The sequence below is a fragment of the Hippoglossus stenolepis genome, chromosome 11 (assembly GCF_022539355.2).
Source record: "Hippoglossus stenolepis isolate QCI-W04-F060 chromosome 11, HSTE1.2, whole genome shotgun sequence".
Classification (NCBI taxonomy): Eukaryota; Metazoa; Chordata; class Actinopteri; order Pleuronectiformes; family Pleuronectidae; genus Hippoglossus; species Hippoglossus stenolepis.
In genome coordinates, this window is record NC_061493.1 from 20,159,067 (window position 1) to 20,182,064 (window position 22,998).

General features: G+C 45.1%; 1 protein-coding gene across 4 annotated transcripts in view; it reads right to left on the reverse strand.

Annotated features, from left to right (window-relative positions):
• LOC118117317 (microtubule cross-linking factor 1) overlaps positions 1-22,998 on the reverse strand; it is a 52,373-nt gene continuing 29,375 nt past the window's right edge. Inside the window, exons 6-16 of one of the 4 annotated variants that reach the window (XM_035169459.2) lie at positions 21,228-21,374; positions 18,655-18,756; positions 17,667-17,888; positions 17,076-17,240; positions 14,352-14,519; positions 11,657-11,929; positions 10,011-10,352; positions 9,796-9,872; positions 7,795-9,370; positions 7,582-7,606; positions 1-1,248 (exon numbers count right to left, since the gene is read on the reverse strand). In XM_035169459.2, the coding sequence (XP_035025350.2) occupies positions 917-1,248; positions 7,582-7,606; positions 7,795-9,370; positions 9,796-9,872; positions 10,011-10,352; positions 11,657-11,929; positions 14,352-14,519; positions 17,076-17,240; positions 17,667-17,888; positions 18,655-18,756; positions 21,228-21,374 (3,429 nt within the window). In that variant the 3' untranslated portion in view covers positions 1-916. Of the gene's footprint in view, positions 1,249-5,389; positions 5,448-7,581; positions 7,607-7,794; positions 9,371-9,795; positions 9,873-10,010; positions 10,353-11,656; positions 11,930-14,351; positions 14,520-17,075; positions 17,241-17,666; positions 17,889-18,654; positions 18,757-21,227; positions 21,375-22,998 lie in introns of all 4 variants that reach the window. The other 3 variants (XM_035169462.2, XM_035169460.2, XM_035169461.2) reach the window with 3 other exon arrangements.

Here is a 22,998-nt window from a genome sequence, read left to right on the forward strand (position 1 = left end):
TCTTGTAAATACACATTCATGTTTATTTCCATTTACTATTTACAGATGACTATAGATCTTTAGACTTTTTGACGTAGACTTTTCATTTAAAACATTCATATTTTTTCCCCCCCCACAATCCCTTTTTCTTGTCAAAAGAAAAAGTTAATTCATATCCAATAGTAACAACTATACAAAGACAGTCTGGTTGATACAATAATTGACTTAAAAACTTGTTTTTGTTGTCGTCGTTGCAAATCATGTGACAAACAAAAACTCCAGCACAACTTGGTTTTTTTTTTCTTCCTCCTCACGGCGGAGCTGAGTGATCACAGACGACAAGAGCTCGTATGTACATGCTAGTGTTGAAAAGGCATGCGAATATTTCACTGATATTTGTACAACTGCCTTCCGTTCAGAATATGCATAAGTTCACGGAGCCAAACATTCAACCCAGTGTAAAAAGAAACGAGGACAAGAGCATCAGAAATGACATCATGTGTCTCCGCTTCAGACCCGATGAAGCAGGTGTTTGTTTGTTTGTTTGTTTGTTTGTTTGTTTGTGTTGTTTTCTCTCTCATCGAAACTAAACTGAAAATTCAAGCTTCAAACGCTGGAAAGAAAATAAATCAAAGTTTGTCTTTATCAAAAAAAACGTTTGAACATGATTTGATGTCGGACAACGTATAAGACCAAGAAGAAAAAGTGTAAACATGAGAAAAGTAAATGGTGTAAACTTCTTAAAAATGCAACAGCTGACTTTCTAAAGTTAAATATATATGTATCAGTTACATATATACACACATGTGGGATGATGATAAACTCAAGTGTGTGCAGGCACCTCTTATGGAAATGTAGTTTGTGTGTCTTGATGAGACTACAGTACATTCCAGGTTCTTCTACGAAGAAGTTCTGGTTCCTCGATGGTCGGCTGGTGCTACTGGGTGGATCCCACCCCCCCGTCAGGCTCTGAGGGAGTCTCTATATCTGGAGGGGTGGGGCTTCTGAGGTACTGGGTCTTTCTAGGCTGAGGTGGAGGAGGGCGAGAGGAGGTAGAGGACGGACTCACGCCAGCTCCTCGCCCTCCAGGATGGTCTTCCGGTGACCCGGCGGCGGGAAGGTGAACCTCCTCTTCGAGCCCTCTCTCCCCTTGGGGGAGGAGGAGGGGGAGCGGGCGGCCCAGCGTGACGGGGGTCTGCGGTTGGCCGGGCGGGCCGGTCTGAGGAAGCAGGAGTCCAGGGGCGGAGCCACGGGAGAACGAGGCAGGTCCTGCCAACGACAAGGAGGAGTCAGAGAGAGGGCGGGGCCAACCGAGGCGTCCGCAGGAAAACAGATTGAGAAACGTTAATGAAAGTGAGCGGAGGTCAAATGTAGAAAATGATGAGCACAGACAAAAAGGAGGAATGTTCCACTTTCAACTCAGAGAATGATCTTTGAAAGAAAGGTTGAAAGGTCCGGTGTTAGTGACGGTGAACGACCAGAGAGAAGTGAGGAGTCATGTCAAAGAAAAGGATTATTCCAGTGTTACTTTAATCTCCATACTCTCTGAATGACACATTGTTTGTCACCGACTGTTTGAATTATTTGGGAAAATAATTGAAATTGTGTTGAAACAATCATTAGATGAGTTTTCTGGATATTTGTTGTCCTTCAAATCCTCAAATAATTGCCTAAAAAGATTGGTTTGATTTGTGCTGTATCAGCAGGATTAGAAAGTGTCCCCTAGTCTCCTCATATCAATTGGTTGCACATAATTTTAATATTTACAAATTCTTACTAAAATTTACATCCCAGAATAAACGCAGACAGATCCTATGGTGATGCAGTTTAACTATTTTAGTTTAAACGGTCATGATGCTAACGTGTGCGATGGGAGCACGCCGAGCGGTGAAACACGTCCCTACAGAAAAGTGGCGTTTTGTTGACATAAATGCAAATGAAACAAAAAGAACAAATGTATCAACTTATAGCTGAAGGAAAAAGAAACAAATAAAACCCACAGAATCACAGACAAACTGCTGCACACCCTCCTCGTACAGTTTAACCTCTCAGCCTCTGACTGAACCTGCTCAGGTAAACACCCGGTCATCTGAACACCACTGTCTGGAGTAGTGTCCCTTTTCCACAGCAAGAAAAGCACAACCTGATTTAAAAACTGCTCCAGGACCTGCTGGCTCACTGTCACAGCGTCTTACTGAGACATTTGATGGAGCCATTGTTAATGAAATTTGTTTTCCTGCCACGACGAGTACACATCTCCTGCTGTGAAGAAACATCCACGGTCCGTCTCCTGCTGCGGAAACCAGTTTTTAACCGTCCCTCTACAACAACTCTGACTGAGACACAACAGAAAAAACACGGCTGACTTAAGGAAACTCAGAACAACTTGTTAAACTTCCATTCACAGAAGTCATAACTCAGTAGAGACCCCTCAGATTCAGTCAATCTGCACCAACACACACACACATCTGTTCCCTTCTCAGATCTAATCACAACTCTGTTTAGTGAAAGTTGAAACTGACTTGAAAACCAAACACCTCCCGTTAAAGTCCATTGACCAAGATAATTCCGACCACATCTGATGTACACAGTATTCAATGAATAATGTCAAAGCTCAGCATCTTTTTGACTGCAGCATCTTGAGCTGTCTGGTCACGTCACGCTCTCCCATCCATCACGCAGCATTAGTGAAATGAGGAGGAAGCAGATCCAGTGGAGTGAAACCTCCCTCATCCTCATAGAGCTGAGTCGACCTGTTTCTGTCTCGCAGCACATACAGGTGTGTGTGTGTGTGTGTGTGTGTGTGTGTGTGTGTGTGTGTGTGTGTGTGTGTGTGTGTGTGTGTGTGTGTGTGTGTGTGAGAGGACACAGCAGGTGTGAGGTGAAGGATGAAACTTACATCTACACATGGGTGTGTCCACGTGGATTTATTCATTAATGCACGTGGATTTTATGAAGATGTAAAACACAGAACAATGCAAACGTAGCGGTTTACGTATCTGGTTCAACGCTGCGTGTGCACATTTATGGTGTCGCACATACATATATTAATGGTGATGACACCACGAGGAGCTTTTCTCATTTGTCCCCGGGATGAAAAAGAAGAAATGAGGCGACGAGAAGAGTGAAAAGTGTCCGAGAGCTTTTTTTCTTTCTTGCTCAGATTGATGTCAGAGAGTCTGAACGATCACGCCACTGGCCTGATTTATAAATAGTTCACCTCCAGGTGTTAGATTTCTAAACGATGAAGGACGTTGAGCGCACGGAGCAACAATCTGGTTCTGCTAAAAATACACGAGGCTCGCGGTGGCGTGAGGGGATGAAATGAGAATGAGTGGGACGTGTCAGACAACCTGCAGGACGTCCGACAGGGAAACCAGTCAGACAGATGGATGGGAGGCGTCTGCGTCAAATAAACGTCTCCATCAGTAAATCATTTCTCCGAGACTTCGACCGATGGACAGTGAAACACACCGGAAAAACACACCAGTCGTGGTTTGATGGGCTTGTGGGTTAACACCAGGTTTCCTGTGTGATGCTGATACATCAAACCGCACAGCGCCACAGGTCATGCAGCAGTAATGAGGACGGGAAGTCAGTCGGTCGGCAGAGGAAACCCTGACTCCTCCTCAGTGGACGCTCTGGCCTTAAAGGAAAAATCCACTTTCAAACACTTTTTTACTGCTGAGACCACATTTCTAATCACCATGACAAATTTAAAAAGGAATAAGGTGTTTTTTTTACCTGATGTTTGAAACACAGAGAATCTCATCGGGCCTGAGAAACTAAAGTTTAACACTTGATACCAAAACAGCCCCTGGAATGTCTGTAGCTGTGTCTCAGCTCAGGCTGCATCTTCCTTTAAGTTTTGTTTTTAGCTATTTGATGCTTTAAAAGCATAACGGAATATCATGATTGACAGCTCACACTGCGATTGATAGAGCGCCTGTACCTCTCCGACCGCTACAGCGCAGACTCCGAATGACATGTCATTGGTGCAAGATGGCAGCTTTCGTATCCTGGATGTTTAAGTTAAATTTTGAGATAGAGGGAGGAAGTGGAGACGTGTCGTCCATCTTTATTTACAGTCTCTGGTTTCTCTCTTATCTGTGACATACACCCTCAAACTCTGCGTTGCCTCTTTCTATGCTGTGTGTTTTAACCCTGTGTCACTCAGTGAAGGTTTAACTGCAGAAAAGTGGACTTTTCCTTTAAGCATGCAACTTGTACCAGCATATTCAGTTAATCTCCACCAGAAATCCCACATAACCAGGTGAGGTGAGGGAGCACAAGAAGCGATGAGTGTTAGCGGCTGTCTCCATCAGTGTATATTCTAAAGGTCTGGATAGTGTGAGAGGAAACGATGAGGGGGAAACTGCAAGAGGAGAAAAGAATAAAGGAAAAGTAACAAGACAACACCGCAGCTCCTCCAGTCGCACACATGTGGACAGACAGAGGAGAACCTGGTAGAAACACAGAGTTAGAAGAAAGCAGATCAGACGGCGCGCAGCCCAAAGAGACAAGACTCGACCTGCGCTGAGGAACGAGTGGAACGTTCCAAAAGAGTCGTCTGGTTTGTGTCGTGCTCACTGGTCCACACACTTGTCAACATGTACCTCCGTCAGTAATCAGGACACAATCTGAAGACTCTTTCTCTGTCAGTTCGTTTTAAAGGACCACACCAGCGGTTTTACAGGATCTGATCCATTCGTGACAAATCCCATTTATTTTTACTCAAATGACAAACTGGTTTGATTCCTTGTCTGTGGGTATGACAACCAACTTAGTGAAACTTGAAAACTGCTTCATCAGAGGGATATTCCATTTTAATTCAGGTTTGTGAAGAAAACAAATTTGAGATTTTGAGAATAATGTCGTAATATTACAAAAATAAAGAGACGGAATTTAATGAGATACTGAAATATCATATCTGTGTTGGACATAAATATCGTCTTTCAGGTTTGTCTGATGCTATTTGAACTACGATATGTTTTAGTATGTATTCAATGGAACCTGACAGGAGACATGCAAGTCTTTGGAAGTTGATTTTCATACTGGAATTTTGATTTAACTTGAATCATGTGATAGAAATGTGTATGGGATGGTATGATATTAGAAAATGTGACTTATGGTTAATGGACTAAAACATGCAAAAACACCAGTATGGTCCTTCAAAAAACAGATGGTCTGTACCAGATACACATGCACACAACAACACAAGAGAAACAGGGACATGACCATCGCACAACGTCTGACACCACTCCGATCACTGTCACTCTGCCGTCCTGTGAAGCATGCATTAATGAACAAGGTGAGGAGGGGCGGGGGTCTGCAGGTGTGTGAGGTGAGAGGTCCATGTGGTCGGTGAACCCACCGGCCAAAAGGTCAGGGAGGAAGAGGAGGAACTTACATCGCGGAGACAAGCAGAGTTAGAGTCCCCAAGGAGTTGTTAGTATGACAGTGTGGTTCTGGATCAGAGCACAGCGGACAGGGAGGAAGAGGAAGGAGGAGGAGGAGGAGGAGGAGGAGGAGGAGGAGGAGGAGGGAGAGATAAAGCCCAGAGGGGGAGAGAGGGGGAGGAGGAGGAGGAGGAGGAGGAGGGAAGATAGAGTGGGAAACATTAATCGGTAAAAATCTGGCAAAGAGGAAGAGGAGATACACGATAAGTCTGGCATGTCAGAGGGCAGAGAGGTTGACCAGAGGAGGTGAGGCGGCTGATTCCCGCCTGCGGATCACACAGATAACAGGAAACACACACTCATTCACTTTAGACCTGCAGGAAAACTGAAGATCTGAGGTCGACCTCCGGTGAAGATGCACACAACGACAGAGAGTGCTCAGTATGAAACACACAGCAAAGCAGGGTTGGGCAACATGAAGAGATGCACTGGGAAATAAAGCTACTGGTGGAGAAGTATATTATATATTTATATATTTTCTTCCGAGGCCGCTGTTGCTTTAATATTTGTTTTTTGTATGAAGCCGTAATTCTGCCAATCAGTGTGCAGAACAAATTTATAGTAATCTTGGATATTTAATCAAGGTGCTTCATTATATTCAGGATTAATATAACAGGTATTTCATTCATCCTACGACTTAATTAATGAATCAATTTGTCACTCTCAGTTAACGTCTCTCACGTCATATTACGGTTTTCAATTTGCATTGAATAAACAAGAGGTAACTTGTTAATCACGGAGCGGCAGGCAGATGGAGTTTGTTTCCTTCAGACACAGCCAGGCTTCCCTGTCTTTATGCTAAGCTAAGCTAACTGTCCACTGGCTGTGTGTGACTAGCTTTAATTAAATCTCTTAACCCTTAAGCAGAGGTGCCGACTTCCCTCAGAAGCACAGACTGAAAATAAAGATGGACGACATGACGGCCAGCGTTGACAGATGGGAAAATGATTGTATTTTGAGGAAAATTATTATTCAGGACCAGAGTAAGGATGGGACGCTCAATACCGACTTAGGGGAAAGGAACAAGGCTCTTATTTTGAAACATGAGACAGCAAAGACTTGTGTTAAGCTCACGAGACGTGAGTCACGTTCATCATTACAAGCATGATCGGCTTAATAGACGAGATGCGTAAATACAGACGTAGGGGTCCATATTGACGCTCATCACAACATGCATGATTTGCAACACTGACGACGGCTCCCCAAAAGTGAAGCCAAAGCGTGTTGATCACCCCCTAGTGGTTGGCTGCAGTACAGGTTACAGACTTGACTACTTCTGAGTGCTATGCAAATATAGGAATTCAAGGTAGACCCTGATTTAAGGTTTAATTCATTTTGCCCGTCCCTGAAACTTATTTAATTGTTAAGTTGTCTCATCAATTGTAAACATGAATGGTTTTGTCTTTGTGTGTATCTATCCATTCAAAGGGACAATAACACTTGATCCAGTATTTACATGCTGCGTGCTTAAGTACCATCACAAGCCATTATTTAGTTCTGCACAAGTCACAACATCACTTAGTGAATGTCAGTGAGACGGACCCCCCCACAGAGTCTGTTCCTACTGTCTGTTCTGCAGCTCAGTGAACAGCAGCTGGTCAAACCTTGATGTTAGTGGACATATTATTCAGCATATGTGGGATTAATGCTGCTTACTGCACATGCAATGGTTTTAAATACACAGTTTGTCTGGGGAACATTGTTTTAATGTACAGCTTTAATACCACGTGACCCACTTTGGAAGTCAAGTTTTAATCTTTCCGTGGAGAGACGGATAAAAAGCATGTCAGCACGTGCAGAACGCTGAATGCATTTTTCTTCCTGTTTCATTATTTAAACGTGACCAGAAAGATGGATGGAGGGATCTGTCACTTATATTAGCACTTTATATTGAATATATTTATATTGAATATATTGAATTACACAACTTTGATTCCACTTACAGAAATTCAAATTTTTCTGTTAAAGTCTTGATTCGGTTTATTTAAGCACAGAAATAAAAGCCAAAGTATAAGGAGGCCACTAAGACGGAGACGAAGAAGAAGACGAAGAAGATAAAGAAGAAGATGAAGAACTTTTAAGAGCCTGAATATAGAGAAGAAATTTGAGTCTCACTGAGGAGGGTTTAATATTTGAACATTACCATTGCATCGGTCAGTGCTTTCCATCTGAGAAAAAAGCATGAACATTTTAGTGATCGTGCACAATATAACGTAGCTCAGCTTTTTTGTGGGGGGATTAATCAAAGGTTTTTAAAAATCCCAGACTGAGTCATGAACGTCCTTTGTGTCATTAAACATGGCCCCCAGATAAAATGAACAATGAAGTGATGAAACCGGTGCGTCTCTATATTTACCTCCATACACGCAGACTGTCCTCTGTCCGCCTCGGCCTGTCTGCTGCTGTCGTCTCTGCCGCTCTGTCCTCCGGCCTGCAGCCGCCGCTCCTCTCTGAAGTTCTGCTCCTGCAGCTTCTTATTGAGGATGCGTGCTGTGTTCTCAGCCAGCGTGTAGCCCGGCGGGGCCGACAGGTCCTGCCGTATGCTCACCACCTCGGAGTTTTTGTCCCCCTGCGTCTCTACTATCAGCTGCACGGGGCTGGGTGAACGCCCTCTGGCCATTCGCAAGAACTCCTGCACAATTCTGGGGTCTGTGGCGAGAGCCGCGTGAGCAGGGCTGGGCTCGGCGGTGGGGGGCGGGGTGGCGCGAGAGCGACTGGGGGACTTGTTTAACTTCAGGATGCAGTCGAAGCCCACCGGGGTGTGGTCGATGATGTTGAAGAGGCTGGAGAGGCCGTCGTTGATGCTGGTGTGAACGGGGCTGTCACGAGTGGTGGTGGAGCGAGCCCACGCCGACTCGCTGTTGCCCTTCTGGGGTGTGGTGGGAGTCGGGGCGCGGCTGGTGCTGGGTAGCTCGGCTTTACTTGTTGCAGAGAGTTTGCGCTGGAGTTTGGGTGAGCCAAACTTTGGCGAGCAGCAGGGTCGTTCAAACTTGCTCTGGACCACGGGGGAGTACGGAATCTTCCTCAGGCTGCGTGACGGGGAGGAGATGGGCGTGCTGCCTCCTTTCGGGGTGAGGCAGCGGTGGGGGCTGCTGGTCAGGTTCCTCAGCAGGTCCGTCTGAAGACCCACACTGATGGTCTGGGTGGTCTGAGTGCCTCGCGTGGTGAAGCCGTTGGTCTGGCAGGCGGTGTCCCGGACGACAGGCCCTGGTGGAGAGCGGATGGCGTTTCTCACAGAGATGGCCACCTCCTTCATGTCGTCACTGAGGTTCCTGGAGAGCTGAAGCTCCAGAGACGAGGCGTAGCCCACTGTGGGGCAGATGGGAGATTGACTAGGTGAAGTCCTTAACCCCCCAGTCTCCAGGAGCCCACATGCCCACCTCCCACTGCTAAACACCTCATCTTGCCCGCTGGCTCCCACCCCAGCCTCTCCTCCGCCCCTGGCTTTGGTCCCCTTGGCGTACAGGAAGTCTGGGTCTTGGGCAGTAGCTCGCTCGGCTCCTCCAGTTCTGGTGGGGCTGTGTAGGATGTGCACCCCATAGTGGTCCACTCCCCCCCCTGCAGACCCTGCTCCGTTGCCCTTCAGCGGGGACTTGTGGCAGTGCTCAGGGCTGCTCAGGGTGCTGGTGGTCAAGGTGGCGCTGGTGGTGAGGAACCAGGACTGTGGCTTGAAGGGATCGGGAACAGGTTCCCCTCCCCGGGTCTCTGAGATTTTGTCTGTCCACACCTCCCGAGCAGGACCAGGGCCAGAGGTGGATGATGGGAAGTCCCAGCCCTTATTGTTGAACTCCTCGATGTACTTGAGGTCGTCTGGAGACAGAGGAGGAGTGTCGTCGTCCTGGCCCTGATCCCCGTGGCGAGTTTTGTCGGGGAGGAACGGCGAGCTGTCCATTAGCCTCTGGAAGTCACTCATGGAGCAGACGGACTTGGCCCTGGAGAGAACACACACACAGACACACACATGGAGGTCATTACAAAAGCAAACACGACAAACATTTCATGATCTCATCTTTTTTTATCTTCCCACTGGAGAAAACATGTGCCTGTATATTTTCTTTGTGAAGCAGCTCTTTGCCGTTCAGTGTTTTAAAATAGTTTGAATTATTTAGCAGCATAATGAGCTGGATCACTTCCTCACCACATGAGAAACTGTCCCGGAGAAACTCACTGTCACTTCAAGAAACAGTTAATAGAATCAACAGCCGATTCCCCAAAGGATCAATGAGTATTTATGAGCAACAGAAGTTCAGCAGAAGGAGGAGGACGTTTGATAATCGGCAGCCAGTCACACCAGTTCACAGTTTTTACTGTTGACATCTATTATAGTTTCTCCCTTTTGGACCTGAGGATTCTTTACCTGAGCAGACTCCCACCGCCCATCTCCTCCTCTGGGTACGAAGGATCACCTTCTCCCTCCGACAGCTCATTGAGGGCCTGAAACGCAACAGATACAAGAGTTCAGTCATGTGGAAAAGGTCTAAGTGATAAATTATTTATGTGTAGCAGGTAAAAACTGGCTTCATGTTTGAAAGCTGTACATCAATAAAGGTGATTTGTCTTTGTGTGTGTTACCTCCTCCATGCAGGGGAACCTCTTCTCACTCTCCAGTCTGGAGGGTGGAGGGATCTCCAGGAGGCTGAGGGGGTCCAGAGACAGCGCGTCCAGGAACAGGTTCTCCGTCGGACCTTTCAGCCTCATCGCCGCCCCCTGCTCCTCCAGCATGACCTCGGAGTCAGAGTGGGAGCGTGTGGGAGGGGCCAGGACAGGGGTGGACGTACAGGGGGAGCGCGGGGAGCGAGGGGACCGGGGTGCTGGGCAGGGGCTGTCCTGAGGTGAGAGCATGACTCTGATGCCCGAGCTGCCGTCTTTAACATCCACTCCCTCGCCTCGCCGGGTGTTCAGCTCCCTCTGCATCTGCACGGAGAATAAAAGAGAGAGATACGCATGAAGTGATCAGTCAGAGAATTAACAGTTGTCTACCAGTAGAGGAAATCAGTGGAGGTTTACGTCGAATATGCAACACCTGGCTGTACACGTATTCTCCAAGTGTTTCCCTCGACACACCTGCAACATCTGGTGTCAAGCACCTTGCTCCAGGTTGGAGGTTAAAGGAGTGAAGACCCATTATTCTTTCATCTCCACCCTGCCGGTCGGAGCAGCTGAGTTCGTGACCTGTGCTTCATAGTTTGCTGCAACATCCCTGAATAATGCATCTCCGCTTCCTGCTCAGTGTCTCCATTCAGAGGAGCATCAGCAGATTCTGTCTCTGAGCTGCTAAACGTGAGCTGTGTTCAGACCGAGTTCCTGTTCTCGTTACTCCTGCCTCCGCCTTATCTGTTATCACTCTCCCTCTCAGATCACATTAACCGGTAGATGTTCCCACATCCGGCCCTGAACATCAGACACAAAGGAGGTGAGATGCTGCTGCAGTTCCTCTAATTACACCTCCCAAAGGAAATCAATTATTTAGTAATCCTCCGTATGTATTGTGTCTTGCCTTGACAATTCTAAAGTACCAAACAACACAGAAGATAATCGCCTGGAGTGTTTTGTCACTGTTTCTCTCCCACATCTATTTGAAAACATACACAAAACACACACACAAACACACACACAAACACACACACACATCTTAACTAGCAGAGGCTTTTGATCTTTAAGTTTGTGCGTTCAGTTAAAATAGCTTCAAGGGCTGCGAAGAAGATAACTTCTCTCATGCATTATTTTGTTACCTTCCGGAGGAGGTTATGTTTTTATCTGCGTTTGTTTATTTGTTTGTTTGTTTGTTTGCAAGATTATGCAAAACACTACGGAACTGATTTCCATGAAATGTTGTGGAGGGGTGGGGCATGACCCCATTTTGCATCGGATCAGGATTAACAGGAATGTTTTTTCACCTTCTTTTAAAGAGAACCTGTCATCTATCTCCTGTCAGCTGTATTAGAGCATAACATGCATTCAAATCACAATAAAATAAAATAAATGGGGGAAAAGCAGCAAACAGGAGAAAGTTTGTTCTTGATCTTGGAAACAGATCAAGTGATATTGTCCATGTGTTGTTTTCAAGTACAGTGTGAAATTTGAACCTCTTACACCAACATGAATGAGAAGAACTTGAAGTGCTCAGAGAAATGTTAACATCTCCATGACAACTGGGACATCTGTGTGCTTCTACATTAACCCTTTTCCCTCCATCTTTCTCATCCCCCTCTCCTCACCCTCTCCATCTTGCGGTGGAGCTCTCTCATGCTGCCGTTCCACTCCTGCCGCTCCCGGTCGAGGCGCTCCAGCAGCTCGCCCCTCTCGCGGCCCCACCTCTTCTCCCCGTGCTGCAGCTTCCAGCGGAGGTCCAGGGAGGTGCTGTGGCTGTCGGCCAGCAGGCGCTGGTGCTCCTCACGCTCCTGCTTCAAGGCCCACTCGGGGTCTCCGGCCGGTTCCCCTTCACCTCCCTGGGCTTCACCTCGCACTTGGCCTCCTGCCTCCTCCTCAGACTGGTCACAGAGGAAAGACACAGACATGTTGAGCTGATTAGTGATTGTTAACGTGTACAGAGCTCATGAAGATTTTGAAATCTGTGAGCTTCAGAGGTGCTGGTTTCAGATTCTGTAACTTTTGGACGGAGCCAGGCTGAATGTTTTCTCTCATTTGCAGTATTTATACTAAGATAAGCTAACGTGCTGCTATGGGTTCTTCATCAAAATGACCCAACAGTTGCATCAATATTCCCACTCAGTAAGAATACTCAAAATATTAAACTTTTCTTTTAACAACCTTAATCTACACAAGGAAAAACAAAAGGGGAACATTTCAACTCAAGTTAAAAAGCCCAAATAAATACATTTATAAAAAGAACAAACAGAAATGCTAATGAAACACAGTGAGATGACAAGAGGATATCACAAAGTGCTGCTAGTAGTTTAGCAGCCGACAGAGACGCAGTGATAAGTTGAGTGAGGGCTTCCCTTTCAGATTTATATTTCAAAATGCACGCCGGAGGGGTTTCGTGACCCGGGGATTGAGAAGAACTGTAAAAAACCTTCAAAGCTGCAGCGCGGCAAACAACGGAGGCCATTCTGGTAGTTTCTCTTTTCCAGGCAGAACTGAAGCTTTGTAAACTTCAGACGGGCTTTGATCCCACAACATAACCAGAGTCTGACGAACAGAGGCAGCAGCCTTCACACGTCGGCTTACGTAACTCCCGTTCACAAACGTTTGTCTTGTCCTGTTTCATACCGGGAGTTTTAAACCCGTTAGGAGAGGAGGACATGTACAGTAATAGCTGCTGACTGGACGCTAAGGTGTAAGACGTTATAAATATAGACAGTTATGTAGGAGCCCGGAACCGGAGCGTGAAACATGAAGCAGCCTGAGCAACGGTATTAATATCCGGTGCTGGTGATTAAAAGAATCATCACTTTTTATATCCACGTATAAATACACAGGTGAGGGTATTTCCCAGTTCTGCTCCGCTCCACTCGACCACATCACACGCAGCAGATGTGGGGCATGTTTCTGCAGAATTAATCAGAATGAGGCACAGTGGAGTTCGACACGATGTTATCAGAAGGAACTAAGTAAATTAGTTTTCATCGAGGCCCCGAGTGACCTCTGCTCTGTGGATGGATATGAACCATGTAAAAGCCTCGCAGATTAAAAAGCATGAGAGCTAAAACGATAATCTTCCTCCTATAGCTCAGAGCTCTTAATTGGTTCCCGAAGCCGCGGTTTCCGTTTTATCAGATAAAGCCGAGAGGAGACGCTGCTGCTGACGGTGTTCTTCAGATTTTACAACACAGGCAGCCGGGGCCAAGAAACAACATGAGCAATATCCTCAAAGTATCAATTATTATCTTCCTCTCGATGCAACCTTAGTACTGATCATTTCGTCTGCTGTGAACTTAAAAAACAAACCAAATTGCAAGTGCTGGCTGAACTGGGATTCAAACCAAGAACCTTTTAAACTTTCTGTTACAGTTTTAACAGCATAATGAAAACTGTTTGTCGTATTGGTACTTTATATATATCACTTACATCACTGGGGATAGACACAATCTTAGAAACACCCGTTATACCCACCACCTTCACAAATGTGTCTTGGGGACAGTGAAGTAGAAACACTTACAGACAGAACTGGCTTTTTACTGAGATTGTCTCATTCTTCTATGGAGTCAGCAGAAAGTCTGCAGAATGGGATGAGAGCGCACAGCAGGGGACCCCCCACTGGATTCTCAGCGAGTGAACAGGGGGGTTTGATGAGGCTTCTAACACGCGACAGACGCCAAAAATGAAAAAATAAAACTAATATCTCCGGGTGAACTGTAAACAAAATCACGTGATCTCTGCAGCAGAATGAATACGTCACTTCCTGCCTCTCGCCTGAATAATGTGGAGGATCTGTTGCTGCTGAACGCGTCTGAGCAGAAAACCTCCGGCTGTGTTGTGCAGGTGTGAAAGACAAACTCTGGGTAAAGTCCAGACCCAATTCTCTGGACCTTAAATGCTTCGATGAACAACCCGACACTGAAGTAATTAGTTTTGACACTGACAGAAAACTGTGTACCTATAACATTACGCCTGGGAAGTGATTCGTTATTATTTCCTTGGATTCTGACCATCCTCCAATTAAATGGACGAGATGAGATTAGGAATTGGATTCTGTAAATGTGTTTGACCCAGGAGACGCAACCTGGAGCTGTTATTAATGTTATAATCACATTTTCAAAATGACTGACTGGCCCAAGGGGGGGGAGCTAAAATGACTCGGTTCTGACATGTTTGCCCTGAGTGGGATTTCACCCGTGGAGGAGGCAATGTGTTTACTGTCGTCAGGCTGCTTATCGAACGCATCGCCGCTTTCCCACGCCAGATTGTGTCCTGTCCCTTTAAAGGTGGGCGCTGAGACGCCATCTGTACCTGGGCCACCTGGCACTTCATCTCTGCCCACTTGACCTCCCAGGCGGCTTTGTCATTGGCGTAGGATTGCTGCAGTTGCCATCGCCGCGTCTCCTCCTCCCGCAGCTCCTCCCGAAACTCCTCCAGCAGCGTGCGCAGCGCCTGCAGCATCCGACGGTTCTCCCCACACTGCACACACAGGAACGTAATCAGAAAAAACACATGAGCAAAAACACACAGGAAGTTTTTTCCTTATCTTGAAAGCTTTTTAAAAAATCTGTATGTGTCCTTTGTTTCTCTGTTAAGCACTTTGGGATGAACCTGCTTTGTAAGTGCTTTATAAACCAATTTGACCTGAACTTCCCATCTGTCTCCTGCTCTGCTTGACCTTCCCCATCCATCCCTTCTCAATTCCTGGCACAGAAGAAGATGCGCACATCCTCAAAAATCCTAATTACTGATGTGAACGGAAATTCCTCAGGAACAAGCTACTAGACGAGTACAATTCTCGGCTTATTTTGGTCCAACAATCTGGATTTGGGTGTTCCAGGGCTGCAGGCAACATGAGCAGTGACATCCAGTGAGTAAGAGAGAAATAAAACAGCATGCTTTCCCTGTGTGTCCGCTCAGAGAGGTGTGTGGAGGGTTGTTAGCCTCTCAGGTTGTGCTGTTGAGAGGCTTCAGGTCTTGGCAGGAGGCAGTGAAGCTCAAAGGAGGAAAAACATCACCTGAAGGCACCGCTACAGCGCCGCCCGCTCTGCCAGCCTCAGCTGAGAAGGAGATAAAACCCAGAACACAGTCCAGTATTTACAGGACAGACGGGGGACTTACAGGGAGTGTTTTCTTTTCTCTAACACGGCAGAAGTGACTACAGGAACGGTGCCTTATTATTCATTTAAAGTTATACTGTTGTGTATGTGAATAAACACAACATGGACATCAAAGACATGTCAGAGACTTTTCTTTTTATAGATTCCCTTAGAGCATCTCAGAATAAACTGGAACAGAGCGCAAAACCTCCGCCAAGTCCAAATAAATTCAATCAAGCTGCACCGAACTCATACATGTCCCATAAGAATGTCAGAGTTTCAGTGAACAGGTCGAAAAACGCCCCCCTCTCGAGTGAGCCCCAACTGAGAAAGTCACTGGAACATTTACATGATGCAAAACTGGAAGACTACAAATCCCTCAGGATGAAAAAGAGGAGCCGTAAACACAAGGTGCCGACGATGATAATGGCCAATGTCAAAATTCTGCAAAAAGGCGCCACGCCCCTCGCCTGAATGTTTCGGAAAGTTTCTGTGTCTGATCTCCTGCTGCGTTCTTCATGTGTGAAAAGGAAAACTCCGGAAACCCAATATTCTGAACATTTCCTGGAGTTCATGTGTGAAAACAGTAACTGTGCAATCCTCATGAAACCATTGGAATAAAATTATAGTTTTACCAACACAAAATATGATAAAAGTTGAAAACATCTAATCTTCTGTATTTATTGTATTTATATGGTTCAGCACCGAGGTGAATGAATCTGGACTTTCTCTCCCCAAGTCTCCACTGAAAACTTTCCACGACCTCTTCACGACTTAACACACTCTCTTCTCAGTTCGGCTGCAGGACTTATTATCCGAGCTCGCTCTGCTTCGCTGTGGTAGCCATGTGTGGAAACGCTTCCTAAAGCAAGTCTCTGCATTTTTTACTCTCTCACACATCGAGCTCAATATAGTCGACTGGGCGAGCTTGTTAAAACAGGAACGAGTACGGCAACAATGTCAGATCACGGCACAAACCATTTTCATGACCTTGTCGAAAAAAATCAAAACACAAGACAAAGTAGAGCACTTAGAGCTGCTTAATATTGCAAAACCCACCCAAAAAATGCCTACATACTTTCTTTACTTCAGCAGAAAGCAAAGTGGTGGACGGAGAGCAGATCTGCACACACGCTACGTGCGGCCTCAAAAGACACACAGCTCCTTTTGTCCCTGTCCAGTGCAACCGAGGGTCCCCGTGCCTTCGCTTGAACAATAAGCGTGAAACTGGGTGTACTCAAAAATAATTACTGCCTCTAGTCGATGAAAAAACTTATCTGGGTCAAAATTCTCATCTGCATACGATGCCAAACGGCTCCGATGAGTCGGCTGCCAAACACTCATTTGTGCACAATGAAAATGAACGAGAGGAGCAATTGAATACAAGGTTGCAGTCGATGTCCGAACCCAGTCAGGACATCAATTTACTGCAGAGAATAGAAAGTACAACCAGTCTACAACCAGTACAACCACTCTAATTTCTTACTACTTAACAATTGCATTGTTCATTGTACACGTATACTGTATATACATGTACTGTATATATATGTGACTGTACAGCTTTTTCTTAAATTTTCTTAGATTGCATCACTGCTGTGCTTTTATTGTGTTTTACTAAATTTATAAATGATTTTTAAGCGTGTGTATTTTCTGTATGTGTCGTATGGAGGAGCTAAAACTGCTCTGAATTAGGAAATCCTGAATTGTTCAAGTTTAATGATGTCAGTTACAATCAAATGTGCTAATTTCAAGGAAAATTAGCACAATAATATGAGCTTATCTGCCTGAAAGCTTCTCTGTAGATTACAAAGGCTGATGAATGAAAAACATAAACGTGCTCAGTTTATGGTTAAAAAATCTATTTCAAGAGTCGTCACAGTAATTTCGAGTTCAGCTGAATGTTCCCTCCAGTGTGTGGATGAAAATAACTGGGCACCTGTCTCTGGTGCTGCAGGTGTTGGTCAGGTGACGGCAGAGGCATGACGGGGTCCGGGTCGTCCCCCGGAGTTTGCGGAAAACACAGTCTGTCATCTCGATCCGAGTCCGACTCGGCCTGCTCCAGTATCACTCCCAGCTCTGGGATGCCCTCCAACTTCTCAAACTGGAACAGATGAGCCACGAAAAAAAAAAGCTCTGTTTCAAATCATGCACTTTCTGTTTCAGGCGAACTGTCACTGAGTCACTTTCCATCCCGGCAGCGCGAGCACGCAAAACAACAGTGAAACAACACAGAGACACATCTGAGACAAAGAATACAACTAAACATTCTGCTCACTTTCATCTGGTGATTCATCAAAATAAATAGCTATGAATCGAGAAAAATCCAAATAGCACAGAGAAGGTTTTGTCAGTCATTTCTTAATTTCCCTCACTTCCATGTTCATAAGACCTTCTGGAGAAAGACTTCTTCAGAGAGACTGTTTGCTGCTCACCCTTCTCTTACTCAACAGATTACTCGCAGTACGTTAAAGTAAGTGGGAAGATGCAGGGAATGAGTAAATATCTGAATGTAAGTCCTGTGACTCACCTCCGGGTGCGGCGTCTCCTCCGCCGAGTCGTCCTTGCGGCTCAGCCTCCAGTGCGTGAGGATCCACCGGAGCTTCATGTAGAAGATGATGGTGTTGCGTCTGAACAGGCGAACCTCCTGCTGCAGCAGGGCCCTCTCCTGAGCCCAGGGCCCCTCGTGACTGTGCAGCCCGAGCAGCTCCAGGCCGCCGCGCTGCGCCTCCAGACGCAGGAGCTTGTCTTCCTGTTGTGACACGGGTTAGGGGAAGGAACTGAGAAACATTCTGGAGTTTCAATAAAAAACGGTCATAGTCTAATACGTTTTAATGGTGCTTTTGTCATGTAAGTCACATTTATTCATTTTCTCTCATCATTTTTATGCAGGATTATTAGTTTTAAAGGAGTTTACATGACATTTAATATGTTTAATGAATCGTTAATTGTCAGAAAATGGTCCAAAAAAGAAAAATGCCTATCAGAATTCCCCAGAGCCCTAGGTGAAATTTAATTAGTTATATTTTAATATCCAAAGGCTAAAAAACTAGGAAAGTATTTTATTTGAGAAGCAGTCACTTGAGATTTTTTGGGCATTTCTGCTTAAACATCAGTTATTGAAAACAATTAATTAGATTTTTTTTCAGTCCTAAATGATATTTTAGGGTATTTTTGTGTGCAAAACATTTAGTTTTACTTTAATTTAAAAAGATCACATTACCAGCTGTCAGGTTAATCATATTTTGAATTTCATGTTGGCACGAATGCCAGGTTTTGGGGTTTTATAGAAATTACATGTCAGATTGATGATTGATTGTGATTTCAATTTCTGTCCAAGAATAAATTACAACTATGGAGATATTAAACTCCCCCCCCCCTCCAAAGTATTGGATTTAATTAAATTATGCTCAAACTTAAGTAAAGTTAGCAGAGTCAGTGAAGTGTGATAGTTCTGGGCCTAATGTTCATAATCTCATGAAATTAAAAACACGGCGTGAGTGACGGCGTCGTCGTACCTGAGGCAGAGAAACGACGACCTCGTGCTCCTCCGTCGTCGCTCTCAGCCTTCGCTCGTGATCGAGACGGAACTGGATGTCAGCAGCAGGCGTGTCCCGGAGCTGAACCCACAACAGCACAACACACAGTCACTCTACCAACACTCTGGAGACGTTGAATAACATATGAATATCGCACTAAAACACAAACAGGGGATTTGTAGTGTGAGACGATTATGTTTGTTCGCTTTCGTTTTTTCTGCAGTGAAACTAAAATCCACAGAGCAGGACTGAAACGTTTCTTACGTCTGACTTTCACTCAAGTAGAAATCCATTAGAACTTCTCCTGCAACGTCTCAGGATGTGATTATAATTTAACGCTGCACTTCATTTCAGGCCGGACTCAAAAAGGCAAAAAGGAATATTCTGACATTTTGAGGATTATGTTTAATTACTGTCCTGTTGAGAGTTGAGCTCTCATGTCTGGATAGTAAATATGTGATGCAGCAGTTTGTTAGCTCAGCGGAGCACAAAGACTGGAACCGGATTCGGCAAACTCAGCATAGATTTCTCTTTTCTTGCTCTCAACCAGGTTTTGGCTTATTATGGTGGTGACTTGGGAAGTAATTTTACCAGAGCTGCATTATTCTGATGTGACATGGAGCATTAACTGCAGCTTTAAAACTATATTATATCGTGAAAATAAAGTTTGTAAGAAATTGTACTAAGATGCTTTTATTCATTGCATATTTGAAGTTAAAATAGGAACTTAACGCACATCAGGTTTTTTTTGGTTACGGCAGGTGAAAAAATGCTCAAAGGGAAATGAGATGCTCATGTTTATGGTTTTGAATGTAATGATACTTTTTTCAGTTGTCAACTTGCTGACTTGTTTTCCTCCTATCGAACGTTTTCCTTGGTTCAGACTCTCTTGATTTGGAAACTAAAGGCAATTTCCTCTTCTCTACGTGCTGGGCCTTCACTGGATCCTCCAACAGCGAGTTGACAGTGTGTTCTGACCCTGGATCACATCCCCGTCAGCCCAATGTCAAATGCAAATCACACAGGCCGACAGCGCAGCGCTAATCCTGCCATGTCCAGGCTGCTTTCCCCATTCATTCAGTTCACCTCACAGATTACACTCTGCAGAGAGCTCGGGGACCAAGAGGAAATCTACACGAATGGGCCGTAACTGTAACTGTAGTAGTTATGTGTCACATGAGCGCTGCCAGCATTCTGCGTTACATAACGGCGAGGGGCTTCGCCAAGAACACGAGCACGAGGCGGCGATTATGAATCAGTGCGATTACACAGCTGATTTATTGAAACAGCCGAGTCACTGAAGAGTTCAACGGACCTGAGCTGGTGTGAGCTGCAGTACTGGGACCACTCACCTCATTGATTTTCTCTGTGTGTGTGTGTGTGTGTGTGTTAAACTGCAACACTTGTGTGCAAGCAGCACTTTTACATATGTTTAATTTGCTGAGTCATGACAGCACAGCCGACAGTCATGAGCCGGTGCCAGAGGGCATCACCACAGGGGGCGCTGTGTGCAGACGCAGCTGCACTAAGTGCATTAGCGCCGCAATGATTAGTGGATTAGTCTGCAAATATTTTGACAATCAAATAATCATTGTGGTAATTTTTGAAGCCAAATGTCAAGTACTTGCTGTTTCTTGCTTCTGGAAGGTGAGAATTTGATTATTATGTTTTATTATTTGGACAATTTTTCTATTAATTGAAAAAACAATTTGTCAGTTTAATCAATGAGGAATGTAGTTGCAGCCCTGAAGTGTCTGAATAAGTCTCACTAGTCTTGGTAATATACCGTCACATCAGGTTTTCAGAACACAACGTGCAGCCAATGCAATAAATGAGCTAAAACCTCCAAGCTGGCGGGTAAACGTTCTCAGTTCTTAAGGTACAATCCAATCTACTTTCCTCCTCGCAGAAGTAAATCGATCAACAAACGTCCAGGGAAATATGGTTCAAATTACAAAAGCAAAAGAGAAAAGTTCAGTGGCTGTGGAAGCGGATATTTAGTGTGAAGTTAGAGTGAGTGAGGTGAAATCGTGTTCAGCATCGAAACGTGACTAGACCGGCTGGACCGAGCGGCTTTCTGACTATTTTAGTTCGGATGCACAGATTCTTCTTTTATCAACATCATTATAGAATTCAATCTCTCTCTGCTGATATCAGTTACGATAAAAAGCCCAATACAGATTTCAAACTTGTGAAACAGGAGCATCAGTGCCTAGTCACCGAGAAGTGACACAGTAGAATCAACGTTGGAAAAGGAAAAGTCACATTGGCACAGTTATGTCTCAGTCTCTGTGACGTGCATCGGTATGTTAATATTGACATGCAGTTAGTTTTGGTTGGTTTTATTTTGGAGATTCACCGTGTGGAGCTGCATTCAACAGTGTATTTGCTTAGGATTTTGGTGTGAGGGAGAAAAATGTTGTCAAAACTCTAGATGAATACTTTAGACTGTGTTCAGTACAGGCCCATGTCTGTGGAGCTCACAGTGGAGCCAGTGTTAACTCAGTCCCACGGATGGAAGGGGGGAGATGGAGGAGGGAGGAGGCACTGACCTCTGCTCTTAAAGCCAGGGGCCTGTGGTACCTAGTGAGTCCCGGGGCTCCCCTGCACTGGGCCTGGCCCCCACCCTGGCTCTGGCTCTGGGGCTCCACGCCTCGCTCCTGTCCTAGACGCCACTCCAGCTCATCCCTCTGAACGGACTGTGAGTGACGTGGGGTGGGGGGGAGGGGAGACGAGAGGGGGTGGGGGTGAGTGTTGACGATGGGGTGTGAGGGGTTTAGGGGATTGGGTGACAGGTGCGGGATACGGGGGGGTGCAGGTCGTAGTGGTGGGCGTAATGTGTGAGGTGGACAAAACAGACAGGAGACAACAAACAGGGTGGGTGGGTGAGGGGCAGGGAGAGAAAGTGGATGAGGGGACAACAAACAAAAATAAAACAGAAAATGGGTAAAGAATATAAGCAGGGGGTGGTTAACTAACAGACTACACGGTGTGGAGAAGAACAAACGGACTAGAGTACGAAGAAGAGCGCAAAGAGAAAGACCAACTTAAAGATGACGGCGAATGAGAGAGATGAGAAGAGAACGAGAATGAGGATGAACAAAATCATGGGCTGAAACATCTGGCGGGAACAAAAAGAGGAACAGAGAGAGAGAGAGGGAGTCGGGGAGGAGGGGGAAAGAATGCAAAACACTCGTTATGAAGCGCATGCAATGAGGGATACATGAGTCCAAACCAACAGCTGAGAGATACCACGGCAAACTGCAGAGCGAGAGCGAGCACGCCAGAGGGTTTTCAACACATGCCCGTGCACAGCCGAGCGTTTCGGAGAAGCAGCTCGCCGAGGGGGGGGAGTTGAATCTTGAGTCCGTTTGATGCACATTGTTGTTTTTTTCAGACATTACAGCATTTGAAATACACTGGAGCTCCGTGGTTTGATGCCGTGACAGCTGATCCCCTTTGCAGCGGTGCCCCCCCACCCCACCACATTTTTATTCTTCCAAGCAAACAGCAACTTATCAGATAATGATCATCTACATCTACCATCAGGTCAGAGAAGTGTCTGCAAACATGTTTAGAATTCACCAAGGGAAAAGACATTGGGGAAGTTTTACTGTAATTTTGTCATTATTAAGAGAAAGGAAAATTATAATTAGAAGAGAATATTTCAACCTCTTTACAAGATAATCAAGATATTTTTAAAATGTGTAATTACATTACAATACATTAATATTTCAAGATCATTATGAGAAAATCCACTCTCATATGAAACATTTAAATCTCATGTATCTCACACTTTCACAATCACAAAGTTTACTGTTCAATATATGAGATTTGAATCAGGTCTTGTCTTTCATCTTTCCAATTCTTTATGAGATAATTCTTGTTATTACATCGTAAATAAGATACTTTCTCATAATGTGAATTAAGTGAAAATATACATATTCACTGTTCAGTAAATTAAGATAATTTCCACGTAGAAATCTCATCGTAGAGATCTTGTACCAACAAGATAACTATATCATAACAATGAGATTGCTTTTTTAAATGAGATCCTTTCCAGATAAAATCTTGTAATTGCATATTACAAGATGCTGGAAGAGATTCAGAAGTCATAATTACAAGAAAACATCCCCAACTTCTTTCTCTTGTGAACGTTCTGTATCTTCCTTTATCTAAATGTATTCAGTGGGTTTACACCTCCTGTACATCCTGCTCTTTGCTGCAGTGATTTAAAATCTCTGACGCTCTCAGTTCAACAGTTCTCAGTGGACAGAAGCCTTCCTGCTCTAAACAGGTGAGTTGTTAGTGAACTTTGATCAA